The 16,833-nt window shown below is 40.2% G+C and overlaps 1 protein-coding gene across 10 annotated transcripts in view; it reads right to left on the bottom strand.

Moving 5' to 3' along the window:
• The window catches only part of USP40 (ubiquitin specific peptidase 40), a 92,321-nt gene that overhangs the window by 24,703 nt on the left and 50,785 nt on the right, over positions 1–16,833 (bottom strand). For all 10 annotated transcript variants that reach the window (XM_022567997.3, XM_089916192.1, XM_089916193.1 and 7 more), the window contains 3 exons: positions 12,033–12,086; positions 11,183–11,271; positions 9,584–9,670 (listed from right to left, as the gene is read on the bottom strand). In XM_022567997.3, coding sequence (XP_022423705.1) covers positions 9,584–9,670; positions 11,183–11,271; positions 12,033–12,086 — 230 coding nt within the window. The remainder of the gene's footprint in view (positions 1–9,583; positions 9,671–11,182; positions 11,272–12,032; positions 12,087–16,833) is intronic.

Genomic DNA, 16,833 nt, shown 5'->3' with positions numbered 1-16,833 from the left:
AACAAAGTTCTGGGATCCCATTTATGATTTTAAAGAAAACCATACAAGTCAAGCTCTTATTTCTACACGTACATACATACCCACACACTGGTACACACACGGCAAAGGTACGGAAGGATACACTCTACTGATGTGGATAAGATTATACTGTCCAATGACAACAGTGACTTCTGGGGAAGCGACAAGAATACGGTGGTGACCAAGGGGGATTTTTAGTCCCCCCAAAGTTTAAAAAATAAGACTAAATCCACAATTACTTGTCTGACTAAAAATAAAAGAGACTCTAGAATTAAAGATTGTTTAGAAAATGATGACAATGACAACAGAGTATGTTAAAATAGGGAATGGGGGCTTCCCTGGTGGCGCAGTGGTTCAGAATCCGCCTGCCCATGCAGGGGACATGGGTTCGAGCCCTGGTCCGGGAAGATCCCACATGCCACGGAGCAACTAAGCCCGTGCGCCACAACTGCTGAGCCTGTGCTCTAGAGCCCACAAGGCACAACTACTGAGCCCTCGTGCTGCAACTACTGAAGCCCGTGCGCCTAGAGTCCATGCTGTGCAACAAGAGAAGTCACCGCAGTGAGAAGCCCACACACCACAATGAAGAGTAGCCCGTTCGCCACGACTAGAGAAAACCTGCGTGCAGCAACAAAGACCCAACGCAGCCAAAAATAAATAGTAAATGAAATAAATAAATTTATTTAAAAAAAAAAAAACAGGGAATGGGACCAAAGCCATATTCAAAGAAAACTTCAGTCTCAAAGGCCTCCATTAGTTAAGAAAAACAAGCAACTGAGCATTCAGCCTAACTGTGCTCCAGACAGAGGGAACTGCCGGTGTAAAGGGCTGCTTGAGGAGCAGCACAGTGGCCAACGCGGCCGGAGTAGAGCGAGCGAGAGTGATAGTCAGACTTTTTTTTTTTTTTTTTTTAAAGATACCAAAGGGCCAGATCACACAGGGCCTTGCAAGGTCACTTGGGGCTCCCCCCCTCACCCCGAGTGAGATGGGAAAGCAGAGCAGGGTTGTGTGCAGAGGACTGACTGATCTTACACTTTAAAGGATTACTCCACTTCTTTGTAAGAACACACCCTGGGAGGTGTCAGGCTGGAAGGAAGGAGATCGGTTAGGAAGCTGCTGGAATAATCCAGATGAGAGGTGAAGGGGTGACAGCAGTGGAAGGAATAAGATATGATCAGATCCCAGATAAATCTTGATGGTAGAACCAAAACGATTTCCTGAAACACTGGTTCTTAAGTAAGAAAGAAAAGAATCAAAGACAATTTCAAGGTTTTTGGCCTAAGCAAGCAGAAAATGGGAGCCACCGTAATAGAAAAGGGAAATGTGAGTGAAGTATGTTGAGAGATCAGGAGCTCATACATATGAGTATGGCGTCTACGACTTGAGCACGAGGCGCTCAGAAGGCAGAGAGAAGAGGAAACACAGACTGAGAACAGGCAGGCCGGAGAGGTGGGAGGAAAACCTAAAGAGCTGCGGTCTTCTCAAAGCAAGTGACAAAAGTCATCAAGTATGTCACTGCTGCTGAAAGAGCAAGTAAGATGGAGACCGAGACCTGCTCACTGGACACAGCAACATGGAGGCCACTGACAGCCTTGACGGAGCAGTTTCAGCTGGGGGAAGGGGGGTGGGTGGGCACAGGGAATGACTGTGCCTGCAGTGGGTTCAGGATAGAACAGAAGAAAGACATACACATCGCACCTTTGAAAAGTTTTGTGGTTTCCGTTCTTTGAAACGAAAAAACACTAAAGTTACCCAAGGCCACATCCCAGGCACAAAATGACTAACCATCTTTTCCTCTAAGTAACTGTTGCCCTTCCAATGATATTTCTAGTCCCTCTTCACACTTCCAACTTACAGACATAAATAAGATACTGAATTGCCCCCCAACTCCTGATAGCATCCAATCCAAAATTAGCCCTTATCCCTCCTTACAATTGTCTAGCACAAGTCCAAACCTTATCAGAGACACTCTAATGTCTGATTCCTATGATATGTATCACTTGCTGGCAGTAAGTCAATGATAAACCTTTTTTTAAAGCTAAAAAAACCCCAAAACAAAAAAATGTATTAAAGTTAAAAGGCAAATGAAAACATGGGTAAATATTTACAGCTTGTAACAAAGGGTAAAAAAACATTTTATTTAAAACATGTTTGGGGACTTCCCTGGTGGCATAGTGGTTAAGAATCCGCCTGCCTATGCAGGGAACGCAGGTTCTAGCCCTGGTCTGGGAAGATCCCACATGCCACGGGGCAACCAAGCCCGTGCGCCACAGCTACTGAGCCTGTGCTCTAGAGCCCTCAAGCCACAACTATTGAGCCCGTGCACAACTACTGAAGCCCACGTGCCTAGAGCCCATGTTCCATAATAAGAGAAGCCACCGTGATGAGAAGCCCGCGCACCATAACAAAGAGTAGCCCCCGCTCACCGCAACTAGAGAAAACCTGTGTGCAGCAACGAAGACCCAACGCAGCCAAAAATAAATTAAATAAATTAATTTATTAAAAAATAATAAAAAATAAAAAAAAAGTTTTACCATGGAAAATTTCACACACATGCAGAGGACAGTAAAACGAACCCTCAAGTGTCCACTGCCAGCCTCAACTCCTGCTGCGGCCAGTCCTGTGTCTGTGCCCCGCCCACTTCCCCTGACTCGCTCCTCACATTCTTTGAAGCAAGTGTCAGGTATCATTTCATTTGATATTCAGTACTCAGCTCTAAAAGATGAAGATTCTTTTAAAAAATGTAACTCTTACATAATTATAATATCTAAAAAAATTAAGAACTCGTAAATAACAAATATTCTGTCAGTGTTCAAATTTCCTTACTTTCTCTTAAACTGTTACTACAGTTCTTTTGGTTTGAATCAAGGGCCACATAAATTCCATACACTGCACCCACCTGCTATTCCTCCTAAGTCTCCTTTAACCTCCAGGCTGTCTCGCACTGCAGCTGATCTCTGGAAGGAGTTTTCCACTTCAGGACAGTGCTTAATACAGGCCTGTGGTGCACTTGACAGGTCCCTCTGTCCCCTGTACTTCTTATAAACTGGTACTCAGACCTAGAGGCTTGATCGGACTCAGGTCCAGTTTTCTTTTCTTTTGGCAAGAAGAGCACGGGTATTGATTTGAACTTCTAAATGTCTGGGTGTGGCTCTTTTGGAGTTGTTAGCAGTTTTTCAGGATCCTTGCTTAGGTCCATTAATTCATTAGGAGTTGAAAAACAGTGATAGTCTAAAATTCTTTCTTCGTTTTGTTAGCTGGGATATGTCTATTAAAAAAATCTTCTCATTATCTATTTGGTTGATGTGAGGATTTAGTTTGCAAAGAAAAAGATAAATGCTTGACTCTTTCATTTACAGTTCCCTAGCATCCACTACAGGTAAGCAATAAATAGCATATTTTTTAGGATCACTGTGAACTCATGGATTTTATGTATGTGTGAATCAATTTTCATTATTATTCCCACTGAGGTTCAAACTCTTTACCTTCAGGTTGGCTCCTGACTCTCTTTGCTGATCCCAGAGGTCTTTGCTAGCTATACTTTCTTCTGTCCTGATAAGATGTTCCAGGCTCATCATACACTTTCCTGACCTAGATACAGAACCAGCCATTACTCCGAGAAGCCCTAGTTCCTCTAGGAAACGGTATTGAGTGACCACAATCTGAATGCTGGGGTGCTTGCTACTACCAGGTTGATCATTGTTTCTATAAGCGATTTCAGGGGACAGAGCTAATAAAATCATTTTTTGAAGAAAAAATATATCAGGTTCATTCTGACTCTTCTAATTCAAATTCAGGAGCACAGGGACTTCCCTGGTGGTCCAGTGGGTAAGACTCTGTGCTCCCAATGCAGGAGGCCCAGGTTCGATCCCTGGCCAGGGAACTAAGATACTACATGCCACGGGGCAACTAAGCCTGCGCGATCTAGAGCCTGCATGCCGCAACGAAGTGCCTGCATGCTGCAACTAAGACCCAACATAACCAAATGAATAAATAAATAAATAGAATCCACCAGAGGGCAGACAGCAGAAGCAAGAAGAACTACAATCCTGCAGCCTATGGAACAAAAACCACATTCACAGAAAGAAAGACAAGATGAAAAGGCAGAGGGCTATGTACCAGATGAAGGAACAAGATACAACTCCAGAAAAACAACTAAACGGAGATAGGCAACCTTCCAGAAAAAAGATTCAGAATAATGATGGTGAAGATGATGCAAGACGTCGAAAAAGAATGGAGGCAAAGATCAAGAAGATGCAAGAAATGTTTAACAAAGACCTAGAAGAATGAAAGAACAAACAAACAGAGATGAACAATACAATAACTGAAATGAAAAATACACCAGAAGGAATCAGTAGCAGAATAACTGAGGCAGAAGAACGGATAAGTGATCTGGAAGACAGAATGGTGGAATTCACTGCTGCAAACATAATAAAGAGAAAAGAATGAAAAGAAATGAAGACAGCCTAAGAGACATCTGGGACAACATTATACGCAACAAGATTCGCATTACAGGGGTCCCAGAAGGAGAAGAGAGAAAGGACCAGAGAAAATATTTGAAGAGAATTATAGTTGAAAATTTCCCTAACATGGGAAAGGAAATAGCCACCCAAGTCCAGGAAGCACAGAGAGTCCCATACAGGATAAACCCAAGGAGAAACACGCTGAGACACATAGTAATCAAACTGGCAAAAATTAAAGACAAAGAAAAATTATTGAAAGCAGCAAGGGAAAAATGACAAATAACATACAAGGGAACTCCAATAAGGTTAACAGCTGATTTCTCAGCAGAAACTCTACAAGCCAGAAGGGAGTGGCATGACATATTTAAAGTCATGAAAGGGAAGAACCTACAACCAAGATTACTCTACCCAGCAAGGATCTCATTCAGATTCAATGGAGAAATCAAAAGCTTTACAGACAAGCAAAAGCTAAGAAAATTCAGCACCACCAAACCAGCTCTACAACAAATGCTAAAGGAACTTCTCTAAGTGGAAAACACAAGAGAAGAAAAGGACCTACAAAAACAAACCCCAAACAATTATGAAAATGGTAACAGGAACATACATATCGATAATTACCTTAAACGTGAATGGATTAAATGCTCCAACCAAAAGACACAGGCTTGCTGAATGGATACAAACACAAGACCCATCTATACGCTGTCTACAAGAGACCCACTTCAGACCTAGGGACACATACAGACTGAAAGTGAGGGGATGGAAAAAGATATTCCATGCAAATGGAAATCAAAAGAGAGCTGGAGTAGCAATACTCATATCAGATAAAATAGACTTTAAAATAAAGAATGTTACAAGAGACAAGGAAGGACACTACATATTGATCAAGGGATCAATCCAAGAAGAAGATATAACAATTATAAATATATATGCACCCAACATAGGAGCACCTCAATACATAAGGCAACTGCTAACAGCTATAAAACAGGAAATTGACAGTAACAAAATAATAGTGGGGGACATTAACACCTCACTTACACCAATGGACAGATCATCCAAAATGAAAATAAATAAGGAAACACAAGCTTTAAATGACACAACAGACCAGATAGATTTAATTAATATTTATAGGACATTCCATCCAAAAACAGCAGGTTACACTTTCTTCTCAAGTGCACATGGAACATTCTCCAGGATAGATCACATCTTGGGTCACAAATCAAGTCTCAGTAAATTTAAGAAAACTGAAATCACATCAAGCATCTTTTCTGACCACAACACTATGAGATTAGAAATCAATTACAGGGAAAAAACCGTAAATAACACAAACACGTGGAGGCTAAACAATACGTTACTAAATAACCAAGAGATCACTGAAGAAATCAAAGAGGAAATCAAAAAATACCTAGAGACAAATGACAATGATACACGACAATCCAAAACCTATGGGATGCAGCAAAAGCAGTTCTAAGAGGGAAGTTTATAGCAATGCAAGCCTACCTCAAGAAACAAGAAAAATCTCAAATAAACAATCTAAGCTTATACCTAAAAGAACTAGAGAAAGAAGAGCAAACAAAACCCAAAGTTAGCAAAAGGAACGAAATCATAAAGATCAGAGCAGAAACAAATGAAACAGAAACAAAGAAAACAGTAGCAAAGATCAATAAAACTAAAAGCTGGTTCTTTGAGAAGATAAACAAAATTGATAAACCATTAGCCAAACTCATCAAGGAGGGAGAGGACTCAAATCAATAAAATTAGAAATGAAAAAGGAGAAGTTACAACAAACACTGCAGAAATACAAAGCATCCTAAGAGACTACTACAAGCAACTCTATGCCAATAAAATGGACAACCTGGAAGAAATGGACAAATTCTTAGAAAGGTATAACCTTCCAAGACTGAACCAGGAAGAAACAGGAACAGACCAATCACAAGTAATGAAATTGAAACTGTGATTAAAAATCTTCCAACAAACAAAAGTCCAGGACCAGATGACTTCACAGGTGAATTCTATCAAATATTTAGAGAAGAGCTAACATCCACCCTTCTCAAACTCTTCCAAAAAATTGCAGAGGAAAGAACACTCCCAAACTCATTCTATGAGGCCACCATCACCCTGATACCAAAACCAGACAAAGATGCTACTAAAAAAGAAAATTACAGATCAATATCACTGATGAACAGAGATGCAAAAATCCTCAACAAAATACTAGCAAACAGAATCCAACAACACATTAAAAGGATCATACACCATGATCAAGTGGGATTTATCCCAGGGACGCAAGGATTCTTCAGTATACGCCAATCAATCAACGTGATACATCATATTAACAAACTGCAGGATAAAAACCATATGATCATCTCAACAGATGCAGAAAAAGCTTTTGACAAAATTCAACACACATTTATGATAAAAACTCTCCAGAAAGTGGGCATAGAGGGAACCTACCTCAACATAATAAAGGCCATATATGACAAACCCACAGCAAACATCATTCTTAATGGTGAAAAACTGAAAGCATTTCCTCTAAGATCAGGAACAAGACAAGGATGTCCACTCTCACCACTATTATTCAACAAAGCTTTGGAAGTCATAGCCGCAGCAATCAGAGGAGAAAAAGAAATAAAAGGAATACAAATTGGCAAAGAATTAAAACTGTCACTGTTTGCAGATGACATGATACTATACATAGAGAATCCTAAAGATGCCACCAGAAAACTACTAGAGCGAATCAATGAATCTGGTAAAACTGCAGGATACAAAATTAATGCACAGAAATCTCTTGCATTCCTATACACTAATGATGAAAAATCTGAAAGAGAAATTAAGGGAACCCTCCCATTTGCCATTGCAACAAAAAGAATAAAATACCTAGGAATAAACCTACCGAGGGAGACAAAAGATCTGTATGCAGAAAACTACAAGACACTGATGGAAGAAATTAAAGATGATACAAACAGATGGAGAGATATACCATGTTCTTGGATTGGAAGAATCAATATTGTGAAAATGACTATACTACCCAAATCAATCTACAGATTCAATGCAATCCCTATCAAATTACCAATGGCATTTTTTTCAGAACTAGAACAAAAACCTTAAAATTTATATGGAGACACAAAAGACCCCGAATAGCCAAAGCAGTCTTGAGGGAAAACAACGGAGCTGGAGGAATCAGACTCCCTGACTTCAGACTATACTACAAAGCTACAGTAATCAAGACACTGGCACAAAAACAGAAATACAGATCAATGCAACAGGATAGAAAGCCCACACATAAACCCACACACCTATGGTCAAGTAATCTATGACAAAGGACGCAAGGATATACAATGGAGAAAAGAGGGTCTCTTCAATAAGTGGTGCTGGGAAAACTGGACAGCTACATGTAAAAGAATGAAATTAGAACACTCCCTAACACCATACACAAAAATAAACTCAAAATGGATTAGAGACCTAAATGTAAGACCAGACACTATAAAACTCTTAGAGGAAAACATAGGAAGAACACTCTTTGATATGAATCACAGCAAGATCTTTTTTGATCCACTTCCTAGAGTAATGGAAATAAAAACAAAAATAAACAAATGGGACCTAATGAAACTTAAATGCTTTTGCACAGCAAAGGAAACTACAAACAAGACAAAAAGACAACCCTCAGAATGGGAGAAAATATTTGCAAATGAATCAACGGACAAAGGATTAATCTCCAAAATATATAAACAGCTCATGCAGCTCGATATTAAAAAACATACAACCCAATCCAAAAATGGGCAGAAGACCCAAATAGACATTTCTCCAAAGAAGACATACAGATGGCCAAGAAGCACATGAAAGGCTGCTCAACATCACTAATTATTAGAGAAATGCAAATCAAAACTACCATGAGGTATCACCTCACACCAGTTAGAATGGGCAACCCACTACTGGGCATATACCCAGAGAAAACCATAATTCAAAAAGACACATGCACCCCAACGTTCACTGCAGCACTATTTACCATAGCCAGGTCATGGAAGCAACCTAAATGCCCATCGACAGATGAATGGATAAAGAAGATGTGGTACATATATACAATGGAATATTACTCAGCCATAAAAAGGAAGGAAATTGGGTCATTTGTAGACATGGATGAATCTAGAGACTGTCATACAGAGTGAAATAAGTCAGAAAGAGAAAAACAAATAGTGCATATTAATGCATACCTGTGGAACCTAGAAAAATGGTACAGATGAACCAGTTTGCAGGGCAGAAATATAGACACAGATGTAGAAAACAAACATATGGACACCAAGGGCAGAAAGCAGCGGGGCAGGGGGTGGTGGTGGTGGGATGAATTGGGAGATTGGGATTGACATGTATATATTAATATGTATAAAATGGATAACTAATAAGAACCTGCTGTATAAAAAAATAAAATTAAATTTAAAAAATTTAAATTATAAACAAACAAATAAATAAATATTAAAAAACGAAGTCCACACACCACAACTAAAGATCATGCATGCCGCAACGGACATTCCCACATGGTGCAGCCAAAATAAATAAATAAGTAAATAAACAAGCAAACAAATATTTAAAACAAACCTAAAAACAAATTCAGGAGTACAGGCTTTCTTTAACCACACTGATGTTATCTGCCTCTCCATTTTCCAAGACTGAAAGTCCCCGTTCTCAGTGACATTAACCTAATTGTTTGCTTTATCACACACACACATTCACACCTGTGTGTGTGAGATGTGTGTACACATAATGTAGAAACAGCAGAAGGAAATATGCCAAAATGTTAACATTAGTGGGATAAGGGATAATGAGGGGTTTTAATTCTTTTTGTTTAACCCATTTTTATATATCCCAAATTTCTACAATAAACATGCATTATTAGTAGTCAGACAAGAAAAAAGAATAATCTTATTTTTAAAACTACAGCTGGCTCACCACCTTTCAAGCAATCCAAACTATTCTTTTATTGAATACATAGAATTCTTTAATGCATATTATGTAAACCCTACCCATAGGATCTCAAAATCCTAACACAGGTTCCCACTGCTCCCCATACCAAACACCCACAGACCCCAGCCATCCAAAGTAAAATTCCTTACATCTCTCACAGATATTGTTTCTTCTACTATGATCTCCATCTCTGTCCCAGGCTGAACATCGCTCCCCACAGCGAAAAACAGGAACAGCTAAGATCAAGATAGAGTTATAAATGCTATTTAATTTGAATTTCAAAATTCTATAAATATATTATTTATTTTCAAAACCGGAAAGCCAATGGTCATAAAACTTTAATAAAAATCTCAAATTATGGGGGCTTCCCTGGTGGCGCAGTGGGTGACAGTCCGCCTGCTGATGCAGCGGACACGGGTTCGCGCCCCGGTCCGGGAAGATCCCACATGCTGCGAAGCGGCTGGGCCCGTGAGCCATGGCCGCTGAGCCTGTGCGTCCGGAGCCTGTGCTCCGCAACGGGAGAGGCCACAACAGTGAGAGGCCCGTGTACCGCAAAAAAAAAAAAAAAAAAAAAAATCAGATTATGTAAAAACAAGTCTACGTTGGGTATTTTAAAGTTACAATTTAAACAATAATCTTGACTACCTAGAAATGTAAGATTCTTTATCACCAATGTTTTTACTCCTAAGAAACATCTCTCACAGACATTATTTATTCTAGTATGATCTCCATCTCTCTCTCAGTCATTCCTCAAAGAGATTTGCAATTACTATACACTATAAGCATTAACTGTGTTTTTTCTGAGTCATTAGTTTGTGATCTTATTTTCTGTCCAGAGGTCCCATATACTTTAACTCCCTGGAACCCACAGGAAAAATGTAAATCTGATCTCGTCAATTCAGTTCTTTACAGCCCTATTTTTCCTTTCTAACTCAACCGCACTTGTCATGTTTTTTCTCCTATGATCTTGTCATGCACTACTATTTGTTAGAGTTTGGGGAAGGACAAATTAAAGGGGAGGTAGTTGGGAAAACTAATGAAGTGGATTAGTTCCATATCAGGGATCTAGGAGCCATGGGGATCCTGATATGAGTTTAGCTTATCATGATACAGAGTCTTAACAGTAAGGACTTCATTATGGCTTTTGGACTGTAATGAAAGTTTATTAAGTAGGTAGGGTTCTAGGCAAAGGTCAACCTGATAGTATTCTGTAAATAAAATGTATACCGATAAAGAAAAATCTGCTGTGAGTCTATTATATTATTGCAGGGAGTAATTAAGTTCAAAATCAGTACACTGTATTTCATTAAATCTAAAATGCTGCCAGTTGTTACTTATTATTTTATGCACTACTAAGAAAGGAAGCATAGCATCAGCTCCAGTGCAGGATGCCACCGACTGTAAGATGCATCTTAATCTCACAGATGTTAAAATATAGGAGAACAAGTGTACATTTTAGAATTTATGAATTATGGTGGTTGAAACTGGTGGCCACTCAACTTTAAAGATCTCCCTTAACCACAAAATTTTCACAGAAAAACAACCTTATGAATATACTTTGACATAGTATTTTTGACTTAAACACAGAGAACTACATGGATGTATTCCTAAATAAAAGGTATCATTTAAGGAAAAGAAAAATTTTAAGAAAAACAGTATTACTGCAGTAGTTAAGGAATGAATCATACAATTAAGAACTTCTAATCATGGTAAGGTTGGTTTGGGTCTGTCAGGTGATCTCCTTTTACCTGAGAAGAAGTTGGTGCTTTTCCAGGACACAGTCCCAATGAACTCCCCATCTTCAATTCTGCTTCCTTCAAAGTATAATTGTCTGGCACTAAAAAGAATTTTGATAACATGGTAAATGTTATTAATTCCTACCTTTGGGCAAACTACTACACTGAAATCAGCCTTTCTTTGTAAATCAAGACTGTTAAGAAAGAAAAAAACTAAGTTATACTCCATGCAAAAGGATTATACACAGTTATGTTTGATCTTAGATTTTCTCACTCTAGGACGTATACTCTTGTTATCTGTACAGCAATGCTAAGAAATAACAGGCAGCTATGAATGTTCTAGATTCATACTTAACAAAAGAGAGCTGTTGTCTGCGTGGATTATGTAATATTCTGAATTGATTCATGCATGATGGACTAGCTTCTTCCAAGTTTAAAGCTGCTATGGTGACTACCATCAAAAGAGTAAATTAAGTCTAATGACAAGATGTGTTACAGAGGTAAGAACCAAGGCTCTGGTTACTGTGATAACTGGTATCACGATGAAATCAGCAAAACAAATAAAAAACTTTGAAAATAAATCTAGAAAGATACAACTAGGGCAAAACCATGACTAAAATGCATGTCAGCTAATCAGAAAGACAGGTGTCTTCCTTTAGAAAACAGAAGTGTTTGATTTTTGGTTAGGACTGTCTGTAATTCACAAGGAAGACACCTGGGTGAAAGTCTGTTCTATAAACCAGTTTCTAAAAGGTAACTTAAGAATATTAGGTATTGGAAGTCACTGTTTAAGGTAAAAGTGTTGAGAAAGATAGGTGGCATGAGTAGGTGCCAGCTTTTGAAGGCTACCAAAAAGATTTACCTGGACAAAGAAGCTTCCCGTTTCTATCAATAGGCCTCAAACAGCTGTCCTCGGCTATAAATAAAAAGATGCTGGTTAGTGCAGCAAACAAAGAAAATCAAAGAGAGATGCTATACTGTGTTAATTAGCAGGAAGCTAAAAAAACAAAAAAACAAGCAAAACAACCCAACAACAAAAAAACACGTACAGGCAGTCTTCCCTTTGCACAGCAGTGCAGGACCCTAAGAACACCTGTGCAAGTTGAAACTGTGCACAGAAATCTTAAAAAAAAATTATGATTGTACCATAACCTTTAAATTTTTTTGTCAAAACATTAAAAACTCTGTCAGTTATACATGTACAGTGAAATAAAAAAACAGCAAACTAATATTTACACTGTAATTTAAAACACTACAGAGGGCTTCCCTGGTGGCGCAGAAGTTAAGAATCCGACTGCCAATGCAGGGGACACGGGTTTGAGCCCTGGTCCGGGAAGATCCCACATGCCGTGGAGCAACTAAGCCCGGGCGTCACAACTACTGAGCCTGCGCTTTAGGGCCCGCGAGCCACAACTACTGAGCCCACATGCTGCAACTACTGAAGCCCATGTGCCTAGATCCCGTGCTCCGCAACAAGAGATGCCACCGCAGTGAGAAGCCCATGCACCGCAACGAAGAGCAGCCTCCACTCGCCACAACTAGAGAAAGCCCGCGCGCAGCAACAGAGACCCAACACAGACAAAAATAATAGATTAAAAAAAGAAAACACTACACTGAGAATTAAAATGTTTTCTTTGTAAAAAACACAAGAATAGTTTAAACAGGGATTGCTTTTGTCTCGTAGAGCTTGCAGTACAGGGTGAACATCTTCTCTAGCCCCTAATGATAATCTAAGTTTGGAACAGCTTCCAGTATTTTGTTTTGTACTTTCAGTTTCATGAAATATCTCCAAGAGCTCCTGTAATATGAAGTTTTTCTGCCAGCGTCAACTCCTCTGGGATATCTTCATATACTTTTCATCACAACCACTTTCCTCACTCCTGTGAGTTTATGTTAAGTTCCTCTGGCTGCACATCTGGATTCTCTCAAATGACAGCAGTGCCAGCATTCCCACAGCCAGCTATTTCTTCTACAGCTCCATATACTTTTGTTTCTCTCTCTCTCTTTTTTTAATATATTTATTTATTTATTTATTTTTTGGCTGTGTTGGGCCTTTTGTGGCTGCGTGCGACTTTCTCCAGTTGCAGTGAGCGGGGGCTGCTCTTCGTTGTGGTGTGTGGGCTTCTCATTGCAGTGGCTTCTCTTGTTGCGGAGCACGGGCTCTGGGCGCATGGGCTTCAGTAGTTGTGGCTCTTGGGCTCTAGAGTGCAGGCTCAGTAGTTGTGGCGCACGGGCTTAGTTGCTCTGCGGCATGTGGGATCTTCCCGGACCAGGGCTCGAACCTGTGTCCCCTGCATTGGCAGGCAAATTCTTAACCACTGTGCCACAAGGGAAGTCCCATACACTTTTGTTTCTCTCCTGCACTTTCACCATTGTTGGCTACTTCAATTATCCATTCTTGTAAAATGTTACCTGAGTTTACCACTGGGAGAAAAGGAGGCAATAAACTACACACTTTGCTGTCTACGTGGTGAAATTAATAGCAGCTATGCACTGACCAATCACTGACAGGCTTTAAAGAGTGAAGTAACTGGCCACTGACCATGATGTACATGTTATTTCACAGTGATCTGTAGACTAAAGAGCTAGTAGCAAAGTTTGTACTTTATGCAATTACTCAGTTAATATCCAGTGGCAGCTGAAATCTGAACCATGCTGCTGGGTAACGGTGATGAACGGTGGCAACTGAAATTCATGTGTATTAGAACTGCACAGACTCTGCCTAGATTTAAAATAAGTTAGGTGATTTTTATGCTTAGTTATTAGTAAATGGATTAGGGCCAGTATGCCCTGTTTTTGAGGATGCAAAGACTCCTGCTTTGTGGGAAGAAGTATATTAGGTTTTAATTCCAAACAATTCTTACCAAGTTGCATATGAGGTGGGGGAATTCAAAGGGGTGGAGGCTTCTGAGAGGGCAGGAATGCCATGGGCCTTAGAAGTTCTATCTTTATCTGAACAGAACAGAATCTCTTTGAGATTCCTGAGTTCTAGCCCTTATACTACAGTAATGTGAAGCCAGCATAGAATTCTAATACAAACTCCTTGACAACTGAAACAGCTTATGTAAAAGAGTTCTCCAATTTAAAAAATGTTAATTTAAAATACTGTTTTTTAAAAAAATTCTCACTTTCATTCAACACACACCATGTATCTTCTATGTGCCAGGCACTGTCCTAGAAGCTGACAATAAGAAAAACAGCCATGGACTCTGCCCGCAAAGAGCCTCATCTAATGGGGGAGGTGGACATTCATAACACAAAACACAGGTAGTTACAGTGTAAGTGCTACGAAGGGAAGGACAGGGCGTTAGAGTACGAGAGACAGATTAACTGAGATTGTGTAGCCAGGGATGACGGAAATAACATTTCAGCTGAGACCAAATGAGTGACTGAAGTTAGCAGATGAAGAGTAAAGGGAACAGAGTTCAAAAAAGATTACAGGACTAAGAAGTCGCAGGGGGGCTTCCCTGGTGGTGCAGTGGTTAAGAATCCACCTGCCGATGCAGGGGACATGCGTTTGATCCCTGGTCCGGGAAGATCCCACAGGCTGCGGAGGAACTAAGCCCGTGCGCCACAGCTACAGACGCTGCGCTCTAGAGCCCGGGAGCCACAACTACTGAAGCCTGTGCGCCTAAAGCCCAAGCTCCATAACAAGAGAAGCCACCACAGTGAAGAGCAGCCCCCGCTCTCCACAACTAGAGAAAGCCCACGCGCAGAAACAAAGACCCAACACAGCCAAAAATAAATATGTAAAAACAAAAAAACAAAAAACCTCCCTCTGCTTTAAAAAAGAAAAAAAGAAGTCTCGGGAGTGGAAAAGAGCCTGTGACCAGAAATTCCACAAAGTCAGCATGGGAAGTACGCTGTGAATAAGCAGGTGAGTGGACTGCAAGGAGGTCAGTTAGGCAGTGGTCAGACGAAGCAGGTTCCTGTAGGCCAGGAGCCCGCAGGCAATACACTACCGAGTACAAAGAGCCCAACAGGGCTTTCAGCAGAGGGTGACGTGATCTGACTCACCTACGTTTGAGAAGATCACTTGCTAGGTAAAGAATAGTTTGGAGGGAAGAAGGAGTGGAAGAAAGGAGATCTGTGACATGGCAAGACAACAAACTATTAATTTTAATAAACCATATATTCTTTTTTTTTTTTTTTTTGCAGTACGCGGGCCTCTCACTGCTGCAGCCTCTCCTGCTGTGGAGCACAGGCTCCGGACGTGCAGGCCCAGCGGCCATGGCTCACAGGCCCAGCCGCTCCGTGGCACGTGAGATCCTCCCGGACTGGGGCACAAACCCACGTCCCCCGAATTGGCAGGCGGACTCTCAACCACTGCGCCACCAGGGAAGCCCGCATAAACCATATATTCTTAAGTAACTTTACTGAAGTATAATTTACTTATAATAAAACACATCCAGTTTAAGCACACAGTTAAAAGAGGTCGATGAAAACACTCAGTAACCATCAGCAAATTGAGATATAATTTACGTCTCCCCCCAAATTCCCTCATGCCACTCCGTAGTCAATCCCTCATCCCCTAATTCTGATCTGCCTCTGTAACTACAGCTTAGGTTTTCTTTTTTGACAATTTCAGATCGATAAGTGGAATCCTAAGAGCATTACTCTTGTGACTAGCTTCTTTTGCTTGGCATGATGTCTTTGAGATTCATCCATGTTTTGCGTGGGGTGGCAGTTTACTTCTTTTATTGATGAATAGTATCCCATTGTATGGATACACCACAATTTGTTCACCTGCTCACTGGTATTTGAATTGTTTCCCATTTTTGGTTATGAACATTTACATACAGTATTTGTAAAGATACATGTTTTAATTTTTCTTGGATAAAAATCCAGGAGAATTGATAAGTGAATGTTTAAATTCACAGGAAATAAGCTAACTCCTTACCAGAGTGACTGTACCATTTTACACTCCCACCAGCAATACGCGGGAGTGCCAGGTGCTCCACATCTTTGGTATCACTTAGTCTTGTCAGCATCTAAAATTTTAATCATTCCACTAAGCGTGCAGTGATGTGTCATTACGGTTTTAGTTTGTTGGCTAATGATACTGAGCATCTTCTCCTGTGCTTATTGGGTGTTCATAGGTAGATTTTCTTTTGTAAAGTGGCTTCCCAATTTGGGTTGTCTTCTGATTAGGTTATAAGTATTTTTTATATATCCTGGATGCAAGTCTATTGTCAAATACATGTGTTATAAATTTTTTCTCTCAGTTTGTGGCCTGCCTTTTCAAATGCCTTTAAAATTTTGTAGTAGTCCAATTTGCTTTTACTTTCATGGTTTGTACTTTCTAAGTCCTATCTTTAAAAAAAATCTCTTCCTTATGGTAAAAATAACAGAGATTTTCTATGTTTTCCCCCAGAAGTTTTATAGTTTTAGGTTTTAACATTGAAGTCTATGATCCTTTTTTTTAATTTATTTTTGGCTGTGTTGGGTCTTCGTTGCTGCGCACGGGCTTTCTCTAGTTGTGGCAAGCGGGGGTTACTGTTCATTGCAGCACGCGGGCTTCTCATTGCAGTGGCTTCTCTTGTTGTGGAGCATGGGATCTAGAGCGCAGGCTTAGTAGCTGTGGTGCATGGGCTTAGTTGCTCTGCGGCATGTGGGATCTTCCCGGACCAGGGGTTGAACCCACGTTCACTGCATTGGCAGAC

The sequence above is a fragment of the Delphinapterus leucas genome, chromosome 8, assembly GCF_059928025.1.
Source record: "Delphinapterus leucas isolate spDelLeu-1000000601 "Yukka" chromosome 8, BTC_Dleu_Yukka2, whole genome shotgun sequence".
Taxonomy (NCBI): domain Eukaryota; kingdom Metazoa; phylum Chordata; class Mammalia; order Artiodactyla; family Monodontidae; genus Delphinapterus; species Delphinapterus leucas.
This window is presented reverse-complemented; position numbering and strand designations above follow the sequence as displayed.